We start from the raw sequence: 24300 nt of genomic DNA, 5'->3' as shown, positions 1-24300 counted from the left end.
GATTAATTCAGCCTAGTGTCAGATTGGGCTCGAAAGCAGTGATTTTTTTGACTACTTTATTTGCTTATCATATCATTTAGCCTATTTTACAACTCTATTTATAGTAGTAGAGGTTGCCTGAATTAGCTGCATTTCTTATCTGCTAATGTTGTCAAGACTCAGCCGCTCCAGGGTAAATTCCAGTTGGGGTTTCCCCTCCCATATCTGACGCAATCCTCTGCCATAGCCATGTCCACTGGCTCAAATGACCTCCCTCTAGGACAGGGCTGGCAAAATCTGTTCCCCTCCTTAGTCCAGTCTGCTAGCAGGTCGCAGAATGGATGGGCCAAGTTTTCTCCCCACAGTTCCTCGAGCATTCAAGCGTCTAAAAGCTTTAGACCTATGGAAGGTGCCATCTTAGCATGAATTTTTGTTTTAAGCCATAACCAATAAGTGATAATATATTGCAAACCATGAACTGTGATAAAAAGATGTGTCCTTTTTTCTTTCCACACAGCTGGTGTGGATTATGTGGGCATCAGCCGAAACCTGGACTTTGCGCCTGGGGTCAACATGCAGACTTTCCGGGTGACTATCCTCGATGACCTGGGGCAGCCGTCCCTGGAAGGATTAGAGACCTTTGAACTCGTCCTGCGTATGCCTATGAATGCAGTGCTCGGGGAGCCCAGCAAGACCACCATCACCATCAATGATACCACATCGGACTGTAAGTGGCCGTGTCTTATGATTAACCTTTGTCACACACTTACTGTAGTTTAACAGAGACACATAGTCTAGCATTTAAAGCATAAGAAGTGGGATAATATCTTCCAGTGATCCACAGTATGGTAAAAAAAGACTTTTAGTAGGATTCATAAATCCTAGTTCCTACAATGAAAGATGTTGTATTTTGTCTTCGAGTGATTATGCCCTCCGCTTGTAGAATCTAGAATTTTACATGGGTTCTGAAATTATCAGTCGGTGAGAAGACTCGTCTTAGTGGGAGAACGGCTGCTTGTCTGCCCCTGCTGGTTGAAATATACTCAATTTAAAATCATCCTGTGTATCAGGCATCCTTCTTACAAAACATCACTTTCTGTCGGCAAGGCTACCGAGTAGAACAAACCCTGTCTTCACACTTTCTAAGACCTCATCCCACCTGAATTTAAAATGTATTTGGTGGCTGCTAATACTTCTTCTCAAGAGATACTGTTTCACAGTTTCAATGTCCACACCGTGAATCATCTTGTGATTGAACATCCTTGCTTCCTGCTTTCAGGCTTAACCGAAGTTTTCATTACCTTGAGCTGCGGCTAAACTCCGCTTTTATCAGTTTATTTAGTTTTGTGGTGCAGTAAAAATACATTTTCACCATCGTCTTCTATAAGAAGAACAACTGGATTATCCTCCCACTAAAAACTACATTTTCCTATCCCATTGAGAAATATTCTGTCTTGTATGTTATGACGTGTTTTTAGTTTATTTGTATTCTGTTTTATACAACATGCCTAACTATGAACATAATGTGTAAAAAAAAACAACAATTAAATGAGGTCTCATATGCTGATAAAATGGCTTCTCTAGTCCACATGTTCATGTATCACTCGAAGCAGGATAACACATGCCTTCACGCCCTCGTAACAGCATGAAATTGTGCACTGCCAAATAGCTCGTTTAAATGACGTTAGTGAGTTAAAACCAGAAAATATTGCAATTTCATAGCATGCCTAATCACTCAAATGGTTGGTGTTAATTCAATGTGCTTAACATAAAATCCCATATACGGCTGAATTTGCCTGAATTATTGGTACGAGTAGATGGTGTTAGGGATCGAGAGCAGACAGCATAGGTGGTTAAAGGCTGCAAATGGGGGAGTGAGATAACTGAAGAAAAGAGCTCTCACCTTCTTATGGAAGTGGAATGTGGTCTGGGCCTGGGGAGCTGTGCCATATTTTGTGAAATAACAAACAAATGTTCTTGTGTTTTTTTCCAGTGCCCAAAGTTCAGTTCAAGGACCCGCAGTACACTGTGAAGGAGAAGGATGGCCAGGTGACTGCTATCATTTACCGGAGTGGAGACATTAACTACCGCTCCACCGTCCGCTGCTACACAAGACAGGGCTCGGCCCAAGTCATGATGGACTACGAGGAGCGGCCCAACACCGACGACTCCCTGGTGGTTTTCCTACCAGGTAAGTCCACTGTGTTTCTGAGGAAGAAATCATCTACACAGCATATTTCAGCAGGGCATTCTGAGACATGCAGAGGGCAAGCAAACCCTGCAGGAAGCAGCCAGTGTTGAAGAACACTATATCATGGCTTGTCTCCACCTGGGTGAGCATTAGGATTGGCTTTGACCAAGAAAGTTGGATTATTTGTGCTTGGCCAAGCCTACTACCTACCCAACAAAATAATTGCAAGTATATATCGCAGTTCGATGGCGACTCAGTTCTAGAGATTTCATGGACCTGTCCTGTAATATGAGGTTGCTGCATCCAAAACACATCGAAAATCCATTTCAGGGGCCTTCATGCAGAAAAGGAAGGTTCTTTCTTTTAAATGTTCTTTTCATTATGTTAATTTTCATTGAGTTTCTATGTGTTAGGAGTAATTCAATAGCAAGTTACGCTCATTAATACTTTGCACACAAAGATCCTCATTAAAGAATGACGGGGAACTAGAGGTGGTGCTACTGGGGCCACAGTATTGATTCCAGCCAGTACCTCCACCTCCATTTCCGAGCAACAGTAGTTGTTTGGGCCTGGTATGGGGACTAATATGTTAGACCGGAATTACCAGGTTCTTTTCTGGATGCAGGTCCCAATTACGAAGGCTTTAAGGTGGACATATTCCACCTGCATTTAGCAACTGAGAAACAACCACAAAAAAAATATTGGTTTTCCCGGGTGCAGGTCTAGTAATCATTGTCACGGTGTATCTTGAGTGGTAGGCTTGTTCGAGTTTCCAGAGGCTTCAGTGTTTTTTGCAGTTGCATTTCTTACTATTGAGACTACTCCTGAAGAGTCTATGGGATCATATTTTTAAGCTTGGGAACCAGAGGACCGATGTACAAACTGAGTTTGTGGGTGCAAATCCAATCGTAACTTTTGCAACCACAAAATCAGGAGTCACAATGTGCTAAAGGTACTTTGTGAGCCAGAAATGTGTTTGTGACTTATAAAGTGCCTTTTGGGACTCATTCCAAATCACAAGAAGGTGGCACAAAAGAGCAACCCCATACTTTTGCAATTCGGACTACTATGTTTCAGTAGTTTTAGACCACAATTGTGAGCGTAAAAAATAATTGAACAGACATAGGGTAGTATCCCATTCGAAAATGGAAGCTGCCCCACTGGACATCTTTCACTTTGTGAATGGTGGCAGGCTACCTCAAGGAGAGCTTGGAGTGGTCTAGGGTACCACCACATGCTCCGTCAATGTCAGCATATGAACATTTATTCAAAAAACAGCAGTTCCATTTTAAAGGACAGGGGCTGCTTTTCAAAAGGCAGTTCAGATGCATGGAGTATGAATGCGGGGATGGAGGTCTTCTGACTCTCTTGGGCCTCCATCCCTGCATTCACGGGCGTCTGTAGGAGTTCACAAAATGCCTCCTGGCTCCTACGTATTAATGAGCCAGGACGTTCCAACGTTCTACAACTGTTCATTTTGTAGTCACATCACACAATGAAGTACAGGTCACATTCCAAATGATGTGTCCGAAATTCTGTCCCTCTGGGCCGTTTGTCATCTGACTTTGAGCAAGCAGGGGATATTTTCCCGTAGTGGGACACCGTCTTTAGATATCCAGCTCTGCGCCTCCAGACAAGTATGTTCCAGTCTTTGCCCAAAAGATTGAATGACTATATATAGTTCCCCAACCTACGGGGCATATTTACAAGTCCCTTGTGCCACCGAAGCGTCACTTTTTTTGACGCTCCGTGCTACAGTGTCCTGGCCCATATCTACAAGGCCAAGTAAAGTCACCCTACATGGCTTTTCATGGCTTGTAAATATGTATCCCTTTTTACGCATTACTCTGCGTCAAAGGGGCGTTCCATGGGTGTTGCTGTGGATGTTCCCACGCAACACCCATGGATTCTGGCGCATTCCCAGATTTACAAGGTTTCGTAAACCTGGGAACGCGTCAGATTCTAATGCCTCCCCAGGGGTTTCGTTACAGTGGCAAAACGAGGAGAAATCCTTTATTTCTCCTCGTTTTTTTCACTTTCTATGTGTGCTACAATCTGCAGCACACATAAAAGGAGGAAAACACCATCAATGATTGTTTTTGTGCAGGAAGGTGTGCCTTCCTGCATAAAAACAATTATCCCTGCAATGCAGGCACCCTTGCACCATGGTGCAAGGGTGCCTGCATTGGCGCTAGGCAGGCTATTGTGTGCCAGTGCAGGGGAAAGCACAGGAATGCATTGTATTGTTGTAAATATGTCACCACCGTGCACTTTCCTAATGACACAGCTCGGCAAAGCAAATTGGCTTGCAGCACTGCGCTGCGTCATTATCTTATAAATATGATCCTTTATCAGTGGCATGAACGACCTGTGAAGCTGCCCAACTGTTCAGCCTTGGGGTACAGCGGGGACAGTGCCTGCTCATCAGTCTCCACCTGACTATCCGGTGACTGCTTATGGTCTTCATCGTCCAAAAGGCCAATGGCATGAAGAATCAGCAAATAAAACTGACGGGAATAATATAGAAAAGGGTTTGGTGACCCCAAAGGTCAACCGGTTGGTGGGAAGGTTGACCTCTCTCTTGGTAAGAGAGAATCATGTGTTTAAATCTATCCTGATCAAATGAAATTGAAAGTGTTCACTTTGGGTATTCCACATACAAGGTAGACGCTACCAGTCCAATGGTAGTCTGCCTCCTGGTAGTAAAAAGACTGAGTCCAGAGACCGTGGCCCTCAAGCAAATGAGGGAAATGGGCCTCCTGGCTCTGGTGGTGTAGTAAAAGATGGCGATATGTTGTGTGCGGCGGGCCTATCACATCTCTGGTCACTGGTGCCACTTAAACTGCTTCAACATTAATAGCTACGCCCCTGGAGTCACATCCAGGGCCAGGTGTACTAATATACTGGTTGCAAAAAGTATCAGAGTTTGCAAACCGACCGATGTACTGTTGTGTCAATTCGCAAAGTTACCATTCACAGGGAGTCACAGATTGGGTTGCTTAATGAATATTTACTAGGTAGGTCACAATTTACACCCCGTATCAATTGGCTACAAACGCAGGAATGATGGCCTGCAAGGGACAGCACACCACCATCCTTGTGTTTGCATTTCCAAACAGAAAATCTCTTCTTTTTTTAAAGTAGCTGGTGTTCTTTAAAGGAACTGGTGCTGCTTTAAAAAAAAGAAAAGTTTTCAGTTTGGAAAAACATCAGAGGAAACACACAGTGGTCCCCTGGACAAGTGGCTACTCTCCTTGAGGCTGCCACCACAATTCCCAAAGGGAAGGGATCCCAGTGAGACCTCTTCCTGTTTGTAAATCAGTTACCGCCTCATTTGAGGTGTCAAATGTGCTATGGTTTAAATCCAGATTGCTGGTTTGCAATGGGAATGGCGGCTGCAAGCCACTGATACACTGCATACCGAATTGTAATTTGGAAGGAACCTCCTCTTTCATCCCCTTCCAAATGATAATGCAGTGAAGGTCGCAAAATTAATTTTACAAGTTAGAAAAACTTTTTAGACTTGTAAAATGGGTTTTGTATATTACAAAAGGAAATGTTGCGATCGCAAACCCAGTGGTTTTGCGAATCACAGGGTTTAATATTTTAAAATCCTTTAGAACGACTGGTCCTTAATTTGTCACAGTCGTATTTCAAAAATCTATTAAATCACACTCCTGTTTCTTTCTCTGTAGCAAATGGGATATGTGTTCAAAATTCTGGAATGAAATAACACAGTGGGGCCTATTTAGAGTTTCTCAGATAATTCGCCAGAGAAGTATATTTTGGTAATCACGATACTTCACGCAGTATTTGTGGTATTACCGTGATCTTAGCTTTAAAGAGGGAATACCATGCACAAGCAGTTTGTTCTCCTGGTTAATTTTATGGATGTTAGAGTTGTGGTGTTAGCCACAACTTTTTTGTGGTGATAACAGGCTGGGCTATTCTAAGTTATGTTGTGGTATTACCCTATTTTTAATACCACACGACTGTATACATTTCACACTATGTTTGCCACTGCCCGGCCTTCTCCAAATGTTGGTTGCGGGGCTCCTTAGTGCAGAAAATAAGTGGAAGATTTAAACCTCTTATCGCTTTAAAATACACCAGGGAGGAACTGTACATAAAGCCTCGTGCTCTCCAGCACATACATTATTTTCAGGAAAACAAAGGAAAAACATGTGACAATGTCTTTTGTAACTTACGCAAGTTGAAAATTACACAACTGACATGACAGTACTGCGTAGGCCTCCTCCTGCCTATGGAAGGAAGTAGATTGTCAGCAGAGGCGTCCAATTCATTATCTATTGGCTCCTACTTTTAGGCAGATAAAAGTCGTAGCGCAACATTAAGATAAAGTGATTTGTCCAGGGTCACATAATGTGATCAAGCAGTGAAGCCAGGATTTAAACTAAGAACTCTTGCTTCCATAGCAAACAATTTGGTCACTGGAACACAATGTAGCATGATCATATTTTTTGCATAACATGTCCCCGATTTCCCTTTAGACCTTCCAAGGGCGTGTTACGTTTTGGATGACCTCAGTTTCCTTTCCGCTGTGTTGTTGATGTTGGAGATGGAAATACATGCTGGTGCTTGTGCACGTATTCACCCAGATCTGTCGCAGTGCATTCAAGGTTCTGTAATGATCCATGACCCGGACTGAAGTCTTGTTACCAAATGTAACCCCCATTAGAAGGATGAAAGAAGGGAATCGGACACCCATGCTACGCCTGCCAAAATGTGATGACACTTCTCCTTCCGCCTAATGCAGGCGCTACTGACGATCTTATGATATAGAGGAGGTCCCAGAGTTCAGGTCCAAACATGATCCATCGCAGGGTGTTTATTATTGAACTTCCCACCGCCCTAGAGAAGCTCTTCTAACCGGGGCTAAGCGGTGTGTGGATGTCCACTGTTGAACACGCACCTCATGCACGACACCAGCTTCATAACTTGCCGCTCATTGCAGGCTCACTGTGGGTGAAGCACCCGAACATCACCTTCTCTTAGCACACGTCCATACGTCATTTCTAACAAGTGACAAATTTATGAAAATCCAGGAGAAAATCAGATTTCATTTCTTATTAGGTTATTGGCCAAATATGTATGGAATCTCCTCTCCACCAACAAACTACATAACATATCTCAAATTCACACACATGATCGCTGCTATGACTTTACAGAAGTCATCATGGACATCAATTGAGGGTAGATACGGAAGCAGCTACCACCATGGACGTCATTTCGGGGTCACCAGGGGTTGCAGCTGCGACCCCTGGTTTGTCTTTTGCTACACCTAGCATTGCCTTTGCAACCCCTGGCCTCAGAGGTGTCAAATTCAATGCCAGGAACAAAGAAGCAGCTGGGGCTCCACTCTCTTTATTTTCTGTACATTTTTTTATTACACCAATAGTGAATAAATAAAATATATTAATCGCTAATAGTGTAATACAAATGGAATACAAAAAGCTGGAATATGCCCTTCCATGGCAGGTGAGGTAAGTAAAAATGCTTTTAAATGTAGTTTGTGTGCAGACTTGTGGGTGAGAGTGTGTTTATGTGTGAGTGAGTGTATATGTGCGAATTTGTGTGTATGTGTGTGAGTGAAAGGCGTGTGATGTCACTTCCGCTACACCTGCCATTTTGGTGAATTGACGTCCATGGCTGCCACCCCTGCCACAGCCCTTGATGCCGCAGGGATCATGAAGGCAGCAACAGGAACAGAAAGTAATCAGGATTCCAAAAGCCCTGCTTAGTCTCTGTAGTTTCCACACCTTGCCCTTCCATTAGCGCCTCTGCAGAAAATAGCGTACTTTTGAGGGGTGGCACTTGGAACATGCCTTCACACGTGTCACATTCTCAGGGCTCAGTAGGCGTGTCATGTGACGTGTCCTATCCCAGGCATTTTGGTGAATCAACGTCTACAGAAGTCAATCTTGAAAACTCCCATACTCTGATGCTGCGATGGCGGAAGTGTTGACAGTGAGCTTGACCCACTGCCTCCTTCCTCTTGCCTGCAGGTGACAGCGAGAAGCCTTGCGTGGTGACACTTGGAGACGACTCGATCTATGAGGAGGAGGAGGAGCTGCGGCTAGTCCTCGGCACACCGAAGAGTGACTCCCCCTTTGGTGCATCCATTGGGGAGCAAAACGAGACTCTGATCAAGATCAAGGATGAGGAAGACAGTAAGTTTTCAGACAGTAATGCCTGTGATAAGATTTTATGCACGCTGTAATGTAATAATGTATTGAATAGTTAATAAAACATCACAATAAAATGGGCAATATATTTATGATAAAAAAAGAGAAAATGCATTTAACAAAAAATTAGAACTTTAAAATACTTAACAGCAGACCCAAGTCTAAAAGGTATATGAAATGGCTGTGTATTAAAACATTAATTAGCTCACTCAGATAAAAACATCAGCCTTCCAGCTCAAGAGACGCATTAGGGTTCAGACAGCTACACATTTAATGTGAGGTTAACACTCCATTAACAGATGCCATCAATTTAACTCAGAAAATACGGGTGTCACTTATTCATGTTCCTTGCTGCTGCCCAGCCCTGTTAAAGGACAGGAGAATGTTTATACTACCGGTTTTTGTTAGGCTAGGTAACGCACATGTGGTGCTGCTAGGTGCACGTGCTGTAATTGTGCACCTAACAGCACCACATGTGCGTTACTTAGCCTAACAAAAACAGGTAGTCAAAACATTCTCCTTTCCTTTAAAAGAGCTGGGCGGCAGCAGCAAGAAACATGAATAAGTGACTCCATAGTAGAGTGGCAAAATATGCAGCTGTGTGAGAGTCTGATGTTGACAAGATCGGTTCCACTCCCCTAAAGAGAAGAAATCATGGCTATTGTCCTATAAATCACTTTCTAGGCAGCCATTGGTAACACATCAGAAAGATATGGCATTCATTTATTTTCCAAGTATGAATCCAATACAAGACCATCGTGCTTCTTCACAAAAAAATCGATTCATGTCAGTAGGATGTGATATGATTGACAAGTGTTTGGCTATTGCTTTTTAATGGAGTTGTGGTTCAGAACTGGTTCCAAAAAATCACTCGCTAACTGTAAACCCAGGGAGTTCATTAATTAAGATAGACCGCTGAGAGTGGCAGCGTAATGTGTCACTCAAAACCTCACACCATAGCAGCCACTTTACATAATTCATTTCAAAACATTTACTATGGCTCCACGTGCAGATAGCACTGGCTCTTAAACCCAATGCCTGTCCAATTAAACATAATTCTATCCTTAGCTGCTCTTGTAAATTGACTTCTGTAATTAAAGTAAAGTTCTAAGCAGTTTGAATTGCTCTGAGTCGCCATTTGATAGTTTACTTAGACATGCTCAGTGGCCATAGATTAGTCCTGTTTTTTTGTACTTTTCTCACAAATATTAAGTCCTTTGTTTTGTCTATGTTAATTGTCATTTTGTTCTGATCGCAGTATAAATGAAGGGCCACACGATTCTGCTGCAAGCCAATGCTGGTCTTATCCAGCTGGACTGTATCATCCGGTTATTGGAGCATCAGGACTAAATTCCACTTAAACTTGGGAGGCATAAACCAGAGCAGTTATTAAATTCTTAAAACTAAAGGGGATGATGGACGGAGTGTTGAACATTGTAAGCACTCACCCCCGTCAACTGATCTGGGTTTAATCCATCATCATTCTTTAGCTCACTCCGCCACCCCAGTTCAGACATGGCCATATGCAAATCAGTCTGACCCCGTGCCTCATGGGAACAGTCCAGCCCGAACTGCGAAGCCATGTCTTCCCTGGACAGGAAACAAGCATCCTGGGACCGGTTTCGGGTTCATAACCTCATCAGCCAGGCTATCTTGAATCCAGTGGCAAAGTGAGCAAGGGACCCACGTCTGGGCATATCCTGCCAACTTAGGGCGAACAAAGCAAAACCAAAGGGGATGATGGACGGAGTGTTGAACATTGCAAGCACTCACCCCCAGTCAACTGGTCTGGGTTTAATCCATCATCATTCTTTAGATCACTCCGCCACCCCAGTTTAGACATGGCCATATGCAAATCAGTCTGACCCTGTGCCTCATGGGAACAGTCCAGCCCGAACTGCCTAGCCAGTTATTAAATTCTCTCAGGCCTGCCATCTTGGGGTTGAACAACAGAGGTTCCAAAGCACACTCCTGGTTCAAAGCTCCATTGGTGATCCGGAGAGAAATTCTCTGTGTACCACTGATTTTAAACTTGAACCACGTTCTCTCATATGATTGGTAGATGGCATACAGCAGGTCAATGCCCAACATTATAATTTATTATAGATATATCAATGCTATCAAATGTTGTTTTAAAATCTATGTACCCGGCTTATATTAAGCGGATTGAGTAACATGTCTTATTAATCAGCATTGAAAGAGCGATTGCGTTATCTGTGATAATACTAATGGCTCTAAAGCCAGTCTGGAACAAGGTGAGACAATTGCTTCCAAGTGTTTAATAATTTAATTCACTTAGCAGCATCTTAGCATATTGCTTGACCTTCACGTCAAGCAAGGCTATAAGCCTGTAACTGCTAGGCTCTGGTCAAGGCCCTTTTTTAGGCAGTAGATAGAGCACTGACCACCCAGGAGTCGGGGACTGTACCAGTCTGGGGACAGCTTTTATAAAGAGAAAAAAACTATGGCACCAAAAAATCTTTCTTAGTCTTTGAATAAGTGGCTTGAAGGTTATGAGAGCCGAACGCACCATCAGACCTGGATGTAATTATCGCCTTTTTCATTATGTCCAGATCAGTAAGAAGTGCTGTATTATGGACTATGCCATGACAGCCGCAGAAACAGGAAATTGTACTAGAAGTTCCTGCTGCATGAGAGTTCTTGTGGTGTAGATCAGAGTGCAGAGCAGAGTTTTCCACTAAGCTACCCTGTGATTGGACAGTTGCAATTTAAATTAAGGGCATCAAAAGGCCTCAAGTAAAATTGGGGCATCTCACCTGAACGGCATGCAGAGTGCGCCGAGTGCAACACCTTCATAAAGTCTGTCCAGAGGCCAGCCCCTCTACTGCCCCCAAGAAATAATGTCCCGTTCATTGCAAACCCCAGACCTTTGGGTTCCCATTTATTGTAAGCTAATTATAAGATTAGCTCACAGATTCTTCTACAAATAGATATTTTGACAAGTAAGTCCCCAGCAATAGGACCTATATCCCAAGGTACACTTTCTATAGCTTGAGGCAAAAAATTAAAGCAGAGCTGTGGGAACATTCTTACATTTTACTTATGTGGAACAAAAGAAGCAAAATGCAGCCTCGCTACTCTGTAATTAGCAACAGCGAGCAACATAATGAAGAGGGCTGAACACAGATGAATCTGCAATGCGAGGAAACATTGTTGGGCGTTTTTATGGACTAAAGCCTTTTGGGGTGTTTTATATATACTTAATATGGGTGTGGCAAACAGGCCAAAATATTTTTCCCCGCGGGGAAAGCCTTTCCCCTAAACCCCCAGAGAGTCTGGTGGCGATCCATTCCCCTTCCGATGCTAAAAAAGGAGTTGCACCGGCGCTTGGGTGAAGTAAACGTGCAACCCTTCCTAGGGTGGAAATAGGTTGGATCAGAATGTATTATCACCCACAAGTGTACATGTTTGTGGACGCTCCCAAGAGTTCAAGGCGAACCATGCCTTGGAATGCCCCCTTGCTGATCTCTTGAGAAGAAACTACAGCTGACTCGATCCCTGCACTCGTGTCTTGAGATCTCGACCACCCGAAAATGATTCACTCCTACCACGAATCCCTTGGTGAACCCTGGCAGGGTTATAAAGGATAAATGTACTTTTATGAATAGGCGACATGGTCCCTAGAATACTTTTATGTCGGCTGAGTGCATTATTTCAAACCCAACATGATTTGGTTAAACTCACTCCTAAATGCTTTAAATCAAGGTCATTGCTATAGTTTACTATTGTAAAAATAAGCAACCTACTCTCCCTCTTTAGGTCCCAAACTCACACATTACATGAAATGTTGGGCGTATTAAATTCTCCATCCAAACGCCTCCCTTGAGATAGTGTGTGTGGGTTACCCATGAAGAAATGCGTCCTGTTCCTGCTCTTCAGTTGGGGCTGTACGTGTGAAAGCAGTTAACACTGTACTTGTGTGAGAGACACACCAGGGTTTCTCCAGAGTGCATATCTGGCTTCATGTTGAACTTTGTAAAATGTCAACATGTCTTCTGCTGTCTCCCACAGAACCAATCATCAAATTTTCCGAGATCAAGTACAGCATCAAAGAGCCACAGGAGCCAGGAGAGATCGCTGTGGTGAAGATCCCCGTCTTGCGCCTGGGAGACAGCTCCAAAGTCTCCATCGTCAGGATTCACACCAAGGACGGATCCGCCACCTCCGGGGAGGACTACAACCCTATGTCTGAAGGTAAGCGCCGGTCCATCCCGCCAGTCCCTGCACGCAATGAGAGGCCCCTCAGCTCTCATGAGATCTAGTTAATCCCTGTGAAAAGCTGAGCAACGAACAGGTTGTCACATCTTGGCTTAGCAGTCTTTGGCTGTCATTTCTTTGTGACTGGAACAGTAAGACTGATTGAAGCTGTGACCATAACTGTTATACTGTTATATGGGATGTAGATGAGCCCACCCTGGTTTTTAGAGATCAGGGTGGAACCCGATGAGGAAGCATGACACGAATAGGTTGTTTGAGGGTTCAAAATACAAATATGACAAATGATTTTGGTGGCACAAGGCCATACTTGCGGTACTGGACATCTGGTGTTTCTCCAGGAGGCTGAGGGCTGGTTTTGTTCGTGGGGGCCGGTTGTGTTACTGTGGGTTGGTATATCTCTGAGCTTAGGGGCACTGTGTTTGCAAATTGTTATGGATTTAAAAGTACTGCTACAGAGTTCCTTTTATATCAGCTCCAGCAGTTTTCAGACAACAATAAAAATGTCAAGATAACTCTGGTGATTAGTGTTCCTGCTACAGAGGGAGGATCATAGTTTTGTCTAGTGGCCGTTTTGCCTCATCTAAAGTAGCACAGAGGGTTAACATGCCTGCTGCAAAGAACGTGCACCATGCAGATCACAGAATTGTATTTTATAGGGATAGCTCTGTGGGTTACTGCTTTTGTCATAAAGATCCTTTAGTTACTTGCAGTTCATAAGTTACAATTGTAGTATGGCACAGTGAGCTATGAACACCCATCAAAGAGCTGCATGAAAACTGCATGATACAGGTTAGAAAGTTTTTTTTTTCAGTCTTCATTATCCTAATGTTGTTAAAAAGGGTTTGTTTGGGTAGAAATAAAGTATTATTAGTAAAGCCAACCACTATGTTACTTTTGAATCCTGAGTTTGTGTTCTCCAGACCAAGCACACTTAAAAAATGCCTACCAGTATGGATGACTTTTGAGTTCTGCACCTTGTAGTCACGTTTGTCTTATGTAACATTTTCTGTACACTGATTCACACATGTATGATTCACTGTCTCTGTATGTGTGTGCGCAATGTAAAGTGGTCTAACAACCTACACTGGTATTAGAGGCGCTATAAAACAAAAGAAATAAGTGTGAGAGAGGGCTATGGAGAGATAAGGGGCACTGTTGGAGAGTGATAGCGAGGGAATATATGGAGGAGGAGGTAATTGGGGGGGCATCCAAAAATATTGTGGCACTGAGGCCAACAGTGCTGTGCCACTTACTGTGGTGAAGGATGCTAACATCTCTCGAAATGGTGTTTCGTTCTGTTTTCAGCTTCTTGACTGTGCTAAACAGTGAATGTGTGCACTTATATTTAAATGTATGTTTCATACTTGACATCTTGTTTTTTATGTTCTATGTAAGAATGTCTGTGGGTATGACTGGGTATCCTGGTGCACTGTAAGGTCATTTACTATGCTTCACAAGCCAATACTATTAAAAATATAATAAAAAATGTGTTGTAGAATGCACCATTTTGGCAAATTTTCCCCCACATTTTCTTAGAGGGGAACCTCCATCCCCCCTCCCCCCCCCATCACCCCCCGAAACTCTCCTTTTAGTGGTCAGGCTCACTCGCTCTCTACGCATCGTACAGGGGCTGCTCTGACAAAATTTGCCTGGGCTGCTTTGGGTTCCCAGTCCGTCCCTGTGGTGGTAGGATGCTAAGGCTATAGTAAAGCATTAGAGGAAGGCTGGTAGGATACCTTTTTGCTAAGTGATTACTAGTTATGGACACAGTATCCTGCGGTTCCCAGCAACATTTTCGCTCTCTCCTTCTCACAAATATGTGTGTGCGTCTTGTAATAAAGATTTAGTGTCCCCATATGATAAGTTCAAGCTTTATTTGCTTTTTCAGGGTTTGCACCTCCTGGAGATTCCATAAACAGGCCTCACTCCTAAAAGTCCATCACTTTCCTAATACAGACTCCCAATCGTCGAATGTCTGGGCTGCCTGCCTTCAACCCTGCTGTAAACTTTTCCAGTTCAGGAAAGTTATAATCTGTTGATTCCAGAGATATTAACTGCATCCATTTGAAGTGCCTCCTGTCCTGTACTACCCCACTGTGCCCCCATGTGCATGAACCAGCACATACACCTTCAATAACCGCAGTCTTCTAATAAAGTCTGTGTGATCCTTGTAGAGCGAATATGACGCTCTGCGCGGAGCTGTATTTGACCAGAGCGGCCACTCAGGAGGCCGCTAACATCTTACTCCTGCTCATACTGGGTGTTTCTTTGGTTTGGGTCACAAGTCCAACTTTTAATTGGACTCTGGACAGAGGCCCGCCATAGGAGGTACAGTGGTACAGCAATATTTGGTTCGGGTTTAAAAGTACACGTGGACTTGTATAGAGGTGGGGCACGAATCTCACTTTAAAAAGAACTACGACTTCGATTCAGAAATGGAAGCAGTAGAACGTAACAGAGGCACTTCCGGTCTTGCTAATGAGCCGTGAAACCTCTGTCTCCTCAATGCCATCCCCTTGCCGGCTCCCTGAAAAGCACACACGTGAGGTAAGCAGCTGTCTGAGGACTGAAAAGGAAGCTCGGAAAAGACCTCCTCGGCCACCTCAGCTCTCGGGGAATGCGGGCCCGTACCTGCAGCTGTCGCCTGCATTCACGTCCCATTGCAGGCGATGACTAACGAGCCCCAGTGCCGGGGCGTGGACGCCAGCGCGCGCTTCCGCCAGCGAACCGGGATCCGACGCTGGCCTTTTCATCTCAGCTATGCCTTTTGTTTCCAAACAGACATCGAGTTTAAAGAAGGAGAAACAGAGCATTTTGTGGAGGTCGAGGTGCTGTATGACGGCGAGAGAGAGATGAGAGAAGCCTTCACCGTCCACTTGAAGCCCGATGAGAACATGGTCGCCGAGACGCAGGTAACGCCCGCTGGCTTCAATAACCAGGTTTTAGGCCTGTCACTTTTTAGCCACGAGTAGCTTGAACCCTGAACCAATAGATTAACTCAGAATGGCCCACCTGGCCAATCAGAACTGAGCTATCATGGACAAACCATAAACGAGATCTAACGCCATTACATTGAGAATATAGGGATATATTAACAAGGGCCAGCGATAATTATTGCTGGCCCCACATAGCGGTAGAAATATTATCGCCGACTATCACTGAAAATTATCGCCATGATAACGCTATATACACAATACAGAGCGCTATGGCGATAATATTTATAGCGGTGTTTACCATGGAACATCGCTGGTTTTCCAGCGATGTTCCATGGAAAACAGTGATAACATTGCTGATACAACTCTGTGGTCGTATCAGCATATTCCACCTACCATTATTAGAATGCCTTAGTCTGGAATTTAACAGACGTTAAATTCCAGCGTTAAGTCCGAGATAGCGCGATTTTTTCTATCACTTCACCTCCTTGTTAATATCGCGAAGTTGCCTTCGCGATATTTTCATGTGTTGTTTTCACAGCCCCGCCTTCTTTGCATCTCATTAGTGATGCGAGGCGAGGCTGTGAAAAAACGGGCTCTCCATCACAGAAACACGCACTAGCGTGTCCTTGATGATATTGCGATATAATTATCGCCGCTTATCGCCCAAAAACGGATGCTAAAGCAGTGAAAATTATATCGCCAGCCCTTGCTAATATGCCCCATAATAAGTCCTTGGGAGCCCGAGTCCTCTGAACATGATTTCTCTGGTGTCTTTCTTGCACTGGCATAATTTTGGATAAACCATGATTTGCTTTCATTAATCCCTCTCTACTTTTTCAGTTTAAGTAGGAATGTACAATCCTGACACACAGTGAATTATACTCGAGCAAAACTCAGAATTTAAGCAAATTTTGCCTCTAATAGCATGTGGTGCCTAATGCTGAAAATGTCAGCTTTCATTGATAATCAAGACCTCATATTTCCTCATATAGCGTCCTTAAACTGGAAAAGTGGTGGAAGAAGTCATGATTCTGTTGCTCTTTGCACTTAAAGATGTAAAAACATAAGTTGCTTATCGTGAATGATAGAATCTCTTGTGCCCAAAATTAGTTCATGGCTTTCTTTCAAATGTTCCAACATAACTTAAGCCGAACCCATACTTCCATTGCTGCCTTCAGCCCAGAGCAGCATTATGCCTTATAGCCTTCTGCCCAGGGCTATACCGGTTGTTAAAAGCCCTGAACCAGTGGCTTGGGCCTATAACGAGGGAGAGGGACTTTAGCAACTGGTATAGCCTAAGGCAGACAGGCTTTAAGGCTGTTAGAACATTCCACCCACCAAGGCTAGAATGTTCTAAATTAAAAAGGGACAAACACAAAGAAAAACATTGGAATGTTGGAGCAGAAGGCGTATACCAGCCATTATAAACCCAGAGCTACTCCATTGTCTTCAGTGGAGCTTTTAACATTTCAGTGCTCTAATATATCATTATAGCCTGCCATATCAAGTTATACCAGCCATTGAAGGCCCGCTCCAGCGTTAAAAGCCGAATGCGGGGGCCTTTAACAAGGGAGCGGGCATTCAATGCCAGTTATAGCCCAGCTACAGCGGACTAGAAAGCTATTCGAAAATTCCACCCCATCAGGGTAGAATCTTCTAATTAGAAACACGAAGGCCTCACGGAGCCCGATGGGGGTTGAAATCCCCTTGGCTCTGAAGCCTTTGTTCATAACTGTTGCTGTGAATGTTCTACAGCTAACAGACGCATGCATGCAGGGCCACATCTGTTAGCTTTTGAACATTCACAGCAAAATCTGTGAAAAGGGACTGAAATCAGCCCCTGGTTCTCCCCGGCATGGCTGAACTGCTTTTTGTAGTTCATCCAAGCCAGGTAGTCACAGGAGCTAAGCAGCATTAACCCCTCCCTCCACCTAAAGCTCTAGTACCACTGAGCTACAGGAGGAGGGAAGGGTGAAGGATGTGTGTGTCCTCCTGCATAGCCTCTGCCTGTCTTTTTCCTATGCATAATTAATATATTTTCGAGAGGGAGGGGTAAGAGAAAGGCAGAGGCTGTGTATTAGCACATTTAAATGTTGAGAGCAGCGGGCCTATACTAGTTCATATACGTCACTCCTGCTCATTGTCTTCAATGGAGCTCTCAACATTCCAGTGTTCTAATGTAGCCTTATAGCCCGTTGCCAAGGGCTATACCAATTGCTAAAGGCATGGAGGTAGAGGACCTATAACAACCAGTATAGCCCGACGCAGAAGGGCTATAAGGCTATTAGAACATTCCACCCACTGAGGGTGGAATGTTCTAAATTGAAAAGCGAGAAACATGAAGACAAACATTAGAATGTTGCAGCTCCGGGCTTATACCAGCCATTATGAGCCCAGTGCTACTCCATTGTCTTTAATTGAGCTCTCAACAATCCAATGTTCTAATAATACTAACAGGGCCCGATTCACAGAACTAATTTAAGACAAAATCCTAAACTTACTACCATTTTCGTATTCACAGAAGGCACTTACTCATTTTGGTATTCACAGAAGACACTTACTCACTTTGTTATTCACAGAAGTTAGGAGTCCTAACTTTAGGACTCCTAAATGCCTTCTGTGAATACCGTAAGTCTTAAAATTAGGATTTTTCTCAGTTTAGGAGTCCTAAAGTTAGGACTCCTAACTTTACTACTACTAAACTGAGAAAAATCCTAATTTTAAGGCTTTCGGTATTCACAAAAGGCATTTAGGAGTCCTAAAGTTAGGAGTCCTAACTTTACTACTACTAAATTGAGAAAAATCCTAAGTTTAAGGCTTTCGGTATTCACAGAAGGCATTTAGGTGTCCTAAAGTTTGGAGTCCTAACTATACAACTACTAAACTGAGAAAAATCCTAATTTTAAGGCTTTCGGTATTCACAGAAGGCATTTAGGAGTCCTAAAGTTAGGAGTCCTAACTTTACTACTATTAAATTGAGAAAAATCCTAATTTTAAGACTTTCGGTATTCAAAGAAGGCATTTCGGAGTCCTAAAGTTAGGAGTCCTAACTATACTACTACTAAACTGAGAAAAATCCTAATTTTAAGACTTTCGGTATTCACAGAAGGCATTTAGGAGTCCTAAAGTTAGGACTCCTAACTTCTGTGAATCCCGAAATGAGTAAGTGCCTTCTGTGAATACCAAAATGAGTAAGTGCCTTCTGTGAATACCAAAATGGTAGTAAGTTTAGGATTTTGTCTTAAGTTAGTTCTGTGAATCGGGCCCGCAGATTCTTGTTGCACAAAATGACCTTAATTGGGGAGGAAATTAATAATTTAGATGTGTGTTGTGATTGTACCTCTGTGTCTGGTTCCTCTATGGGGTCTGTTCGCTGCATTCTGCATATGGGAGTTTACCCCTTTGGTGAAGTGTCCTAAATCTATGAGCTGTAACTCTGGGTGAAGTAATATAAATCACAGTTAAGAGTGTTTGTGTACCTGGAATAATCCGGGCTGAAATCTCAGGATCTGATAATTCTGGGCACAAAGTTACCTGGCCTTTCAGCGAGGCTACGGGAGCCGGGCAAGCAGCATTCCACAGACCTGCCCACTGCCTGCTGCAGTTTATGGTTCAGGTGGAGCAGTTAACGTTCTCCCCAAACACATTACAAGTATGCCCGTCACTGTTGCCCCCTCACCCCATTTAGCATCCCAAACAGCAGTCATGCCGACATTTCACGCCTGCTCAGAGAAGGTGGAAAATGTCAGTGTTTTTTTCACTGAAATGGTGAAAAACGTCTTGCAAAAGCAATTGGTAAATCTAGGTGTGAGCAGTTATTCTATGGTTCAAGGCACTCATAATGGCCAGAGTGTGCAGCAGAAATACCGACCGGTAAACTTAATTCTTGCATTCTGTTATTATCTCTGCTGCAAATCCGGCCTTCCAGGGTTCTTCCAGTTTGTCCCTGACAAGGAATTAAGGTGGTGCACTTATGTATTCAATTTACATTGAACCCATATATACAGATGCCATATAAATCAGTAATATATAAGTCTTCAACAGTAACCTGTGCGAAATAAGGCTTTTAGCTAAACCTGTAATCCTTGAGCTGACATGTAATGCTGTGCTCCTGTTTGTCAGAGCCAGGATGTGCCTTGTGTGCTTACAGGGAAAGATATCTCTCGAACATTGTGATGAAGGCTTGGATCCTGTTACATAAAGAAAAAAAATATTGCACATTTGTATATGATTTTTGCAGTATTATTACTAATCTAAAAAGAATCACTATGCAGAGTTATTATTTTAATTAATGTGGGCATCAGGTATGAAATATTGATTGCTGTGTTTGTAACATTATATGAATTGGTCACAAAGTGATGCCTAATGAGGCTCACAAACTAGATTTTGCAGCTTTTGTGACTATTTTCCTCACTTATGAATCTCCAACCACATGCTAAAACAAATCACCAATTAAGCATGATCTCCTAAATTTTGAGGCGTACCACAGTTGGTCTAGAAGATATAGGAGTGGTCTTAGAACCTGCAACACACTTTGTTTGATGTTCTTCATGAAATTGGGCCAAAAAAGGTTTGCTTTTTGATATTTCCGTGAGTCTGCAAAGTCTCAGTTTCCTATTTCCTCTCCTTTAGATGAATAAAGCGATAGTATATATTGAAGAAATGGACAGCGTTGCCGACGTGACCTTCCCAGCTGTTCCCCAGGTGGTGTCTCTGCTTTCGTACGACGACACATCTAAAGCGAAGGAGAACCCTCATCCTTCCACAGGCTATCCTGTTGTGTGTGTAACGGTGAGTTCTTCTTCTGTCATGTATTGTTGGGAGAGAGGGCACACCCTTCTTTCATTCTGAAAGTAAGGAAAATGCATTGCGTTCACAGTGACAATGATGGGGCAATGATCACCACAGAAGGTGGAGACAATGCTGCCGGGCTCCATAACACATGAATAAGACAATATAGCTGTCTTGTACCCGATAAGCTGCCACCCTTTTTCATTCACTCCACCAGTGTGCCTAATATTTCTAACCAACACACCTTTCTTCCCTCAGTTAATGCCTCTTACCAGGGGTCATTGAACTCAAATTTACATGTCATCTGTGTAGCAACAGGGACTGCCTTGACTTGGCTCTATGGTCACTAATCAGCCTACGCAACAGTAACCATTCAATGGGTACAGCCATTGCCTTTATAGGGATTGTACTACTGAATATCGACATCAACAATATCGTGGTACAAGGTTATCGAGGGACAAAATATCGAAAGAAAAGTGCATACAGGGAAGTATAGGTTCACTACTCTTAACTCCACATATACGTACTTTGAAGACATATGAACCACATAGGTACATATATGTAGAGTTGGGTAGAGAAAATCTAGACTTACCTGTTAATATCTTATTTTTGACATTCTGTCTTCGATATTGTGTCCCATTGATATTATGGTTTTAATAATCAGGGGCCACACTCCATATAGGGGATCTAAATGTGTATTAACCAAAAACATCCCTTTAAGTCTGAGTGGACCATATGTCGCTGGTATATATTTACACTCGCTTTTTATAGAATATCTCAATGGAATGCTGGAGCTCAGATTTCTTTGCTCCTTTAAATTATCAGAGGCATATGTGTTATGACAACATGTAGCCCCTTTAATCACACACTGCATTCCCACTGCTTCTCGGAAAGGAATTGCTTTTGGACTCAAGTGCTCTGTGTATGAAACAGGAGCAGGCCCCTCTTCAGCTCAGAAGACAACTACAGCTGCATGGAACTGAAATATTAGATTCCAGCTTCTCTCTCTCTCTCTGTCCTTTCTCTCTTTGTCTCTCTTTCAGCTTTATTTGTATCTAAGATTGTTCTCCTGTTTTCCAATCATGCTCAGCAGTTCCTTCACCGCACCAAAGACTAGGTGCTCACTCTGGGAACATTATGGTACCATGGACAGAACCACTTCATGGTACACACTACCAGCCTGTCCCCTCCATAGGGCGAGATAAAGCACCCACCTTTACACCAGTATGTGGTACCAACTTACAAGAGACATGACAAAAAGTCCCTTTTTTGTGAATGAGGAGCACTCAAGCAGCAAACATATATTTTGCCTGAAGCACAAGACATCCTTGCACTCTGGACATTTTAAGATGAACTTGAAATCTTTTGTATTTTTTACCCCCCCCCCCATTCTCCCCCACCCTATTGACATAAATCATAACCGAGAAGTACATGGACTTCAGTGGTGCTGTGAGCTTCAAACATTTTAATGATTCATGGGACATCCCAGTATCATGCTGCAGTTTTATTTGCCATCCTGTCCAGGAGAATGCACTGACCTGTAGTGTATTTTATATGGATTAAAAACATGTGTGGCCCTTTCCCAACTCGAGTTAACTAGAGTGAAGTGTTAGCACACTTTGCATTCTGCTGAATCTAGCTGCATAGATAGCATGTATAAAAGTATTGCTTTCATTGTGCTTACAGAAGCACCGCTGATGTTGTGCACCCTCAAACACAACCTCATTTTTGTTTTCTTTAAAAAACACTATCACTGGTAAATTCGGTGGTACCAATAAAATATTCGATGGAAAAAAATAGAAATGAAACAAGCAATGGCAAAGCCAATAGGTTTCACTTATGGGCGAGCTATTGCCTTTGGCAACTGGGTGGGGGTGGTGAATGGAAGGGCAGGTTGTTGGTGAATAATGGGAGGGCAGTTGAGGGTGGATAACAGGACTCAGCTCTCCCCGTACCTACAAAAACAAAAGTTATGTGAAAGCGTATAAGAAAACAAACAAACAGCAACACGAAACAGCAAAACAAGGCAGGGGGTGGGGATGGACACAGTAGCCCATGTGCGGCATGTGGATGTTGTGAGGGCAGGCAGGGAGGGGCCCCCCGGAAGAGAGACAAAGGAAAAAAGAGAACTTATTTACAGAAGTTAGGTGAAACGATAGTGGTAGAAAATAGATGGTTGCTTGGATAAGCCCCTTGCATGTTTCTCCCTCGGCAGTGCCTGTGCAGATACAGACTTGGAGCTCGTTTAGCTGAAGCTGGTAGAAATTTTGTATCTTATCTCCAAAGCTTTGTGCTGGGCAGAAGGTTCAGTGAAGCAGAAAATAGATTAATGTAAGGCTCTGTGTATTGACACACACTCACACTACCTCTGCCAGGCCCAGAGCTGAGGGAGGAAGTGGGGAATTGGTAAAACAGAGCTGTTGCACGGTGGGCGTTTTGCAAGTTCCTGTTCTTTTCGTCGAAGATGGCCCCGATTATAATGCAGTACGCGCGTGGATCTCAGGACAAAGCTAGGTGAAAGAGCAGATATTTAATTCGGCGTTGTTGGGAATTTGGCTGCAGCGAAAGATAGGACATGTTTTTACTGCCCTCCAGTCGCTGCCATGATGGTTTGGGAGAGGAAGGCTGCATGCTGGGAGTGCCTACTGATGTGCCCGGGTGGAGAGGCTGTGCTGAATGGATCCACAGCAGAGGCTGGGACCCAAATGCCTGCTACGTGAGAAAAGAAGACTTCGCAAAATAAATCAAAAAGTTAACTATAGACAATAAAACTTTTCCATTTGCCAGTCTTGTGTTTTGTTAAAAAGTTTTATTGTCTATAGTTAACTTTTTGATTTATTTTGTGAAGTCTTATTTTCACTCTTTACCCGCATGCCTGCCAGTGCTGTTTGCCAGTCTTGTGTTTTGTTACAGAGGAAGGTGTGTGGGCAAGGTGAAAAAAGAAGACTTGGCAAAATAAAACCAAAAGTTAACTATAGCCAATAAAACTTTGTAATTTTGTTTGTCGTGCTGAGCACGTTTCCATCTCTCTTTAACAAGACTGCACCCCCTGCAGAGCACGTCCATAACAGCAGCTCCGATCGGAGCACAACAGCTTGTCTTTTTTAGCTTGGGCGAGTTGGGAGGGACGAATGCTGCAATAAAATGCAAGCAGCTACAGGCCTGAAGCACCCACAGTGTAAAATGAGCAGGAAAGAAATAATAAAGTAGTTCCCCCAAACCAAGAGATAAAGAACCAAAGCGTAAAGATACAGTACTTGGTCCCTGCTCCGTGAGAGGAAAGGAAAATGAAAAAGTACAAACAAAGAGGAATGATTGAACACTGGCAAGCAAGGATTTTTAAAGGACACTGAAGCAAACAAATGAAAAGCAGCGGGTGGGCTTTAAGCCTGCAAAGAAGTATACTAAAGTATACAAGAGGTCGAAAGCTTGACCTAAAAAGGAATGCACAGTTACCTACTTTCAATTTAAAAAGGAGCAGGAGTTACTGCATGGCCTCTCAATGATAACCTCAGACAATACCTTCTCAATTGGGGGAAAAATCCTCCTTGAGCAATGCCCACCCTGCGAAGCCAGATTCAGTGGCTTGACCATTAACTCAGCAGAGAGCCCGGCGGCCTTGCGCCCTGGTAGGCGAACCAGTCCCCCCTCCACATGTGTAGATAGGCATGGGAGAGAGCACAGGGAAAATAAGTGCCAAAAGGAGCCCATAAGGCACAAAGCAGTAGATAGTGGTAGCAGCTGGTGGCTTCCAAAAGAGGCTAAGGGGTGCAGCATAGCCAAAATAAAGTGCCCCTGGTAGGCCTAACAACAGTTTCTCCACCATGTGAGTGTCTTCGCCAAATGATTAGGATATAACTTAGGGGGAGAGTGTCTAAAGAGCACAGTTTAATCCCGTACACTTGAGTTACACTATGATAATAGCTCTGCCTAGACCACCAGTCTGGACTGTAAAGGT

The 24300-nt window shown here is 43.4% G+C and overlaps 1 protein-coding gene across 1 annotated transcript in view; it reads left to right on the top strand.

Annotated features, from left to right (window-relative positions):
• LOC146862410 (FRAS1-related extracellular matrix protein 2-like) overlaps window positions 1-24300 on the top strand; it is a 229771-nt gene that overhangs the window by 157385 nt on the left and 48086 nt on the right. The window contains exons 8-13 of the mRNA XM_085641607.1: window positions 497-706; window positions 1973-2170; window positions 8197-8361; window positions 12409-12591; window positions 15397-15527; window positions 20184-20342. Of these exons, the coding sequence (XP_085497733.1) occupies window positions 497-706; window positions 1973-2170; window positions 8197-8361; window positions 12409-12591; window positions 15397-15527; window positions 20184-20342 (1046 nt within the window). The remainder of the gene's footprint in view (window positions 1-496; window positions 707-1972; window positions 2171-8196; window positions 8362-12408; window positions 12592-15396; window positions 15528-20183; window positions 20343-24300) is intronic.

The sequence above is a fragment of the Triturus cristatus genome, chromosome 2_2 (assembly GCF_964204655.1).
Source record: "Triturus cristatus chromosome 2_2, aTriCri1.1, whole genome shotgun sequence".
Taxonomy (NCBI): Eukaryota; Metazoa; Chordata; class Amphibia; order Caudata; family Salamandridae; genus Triturus; species Triturus cristatus.
The sequence above is the reverse complement of the archived record's forward strand: the minus strand, read 5'-3'. Positions and strand labels throughout refer to the sequence as shown.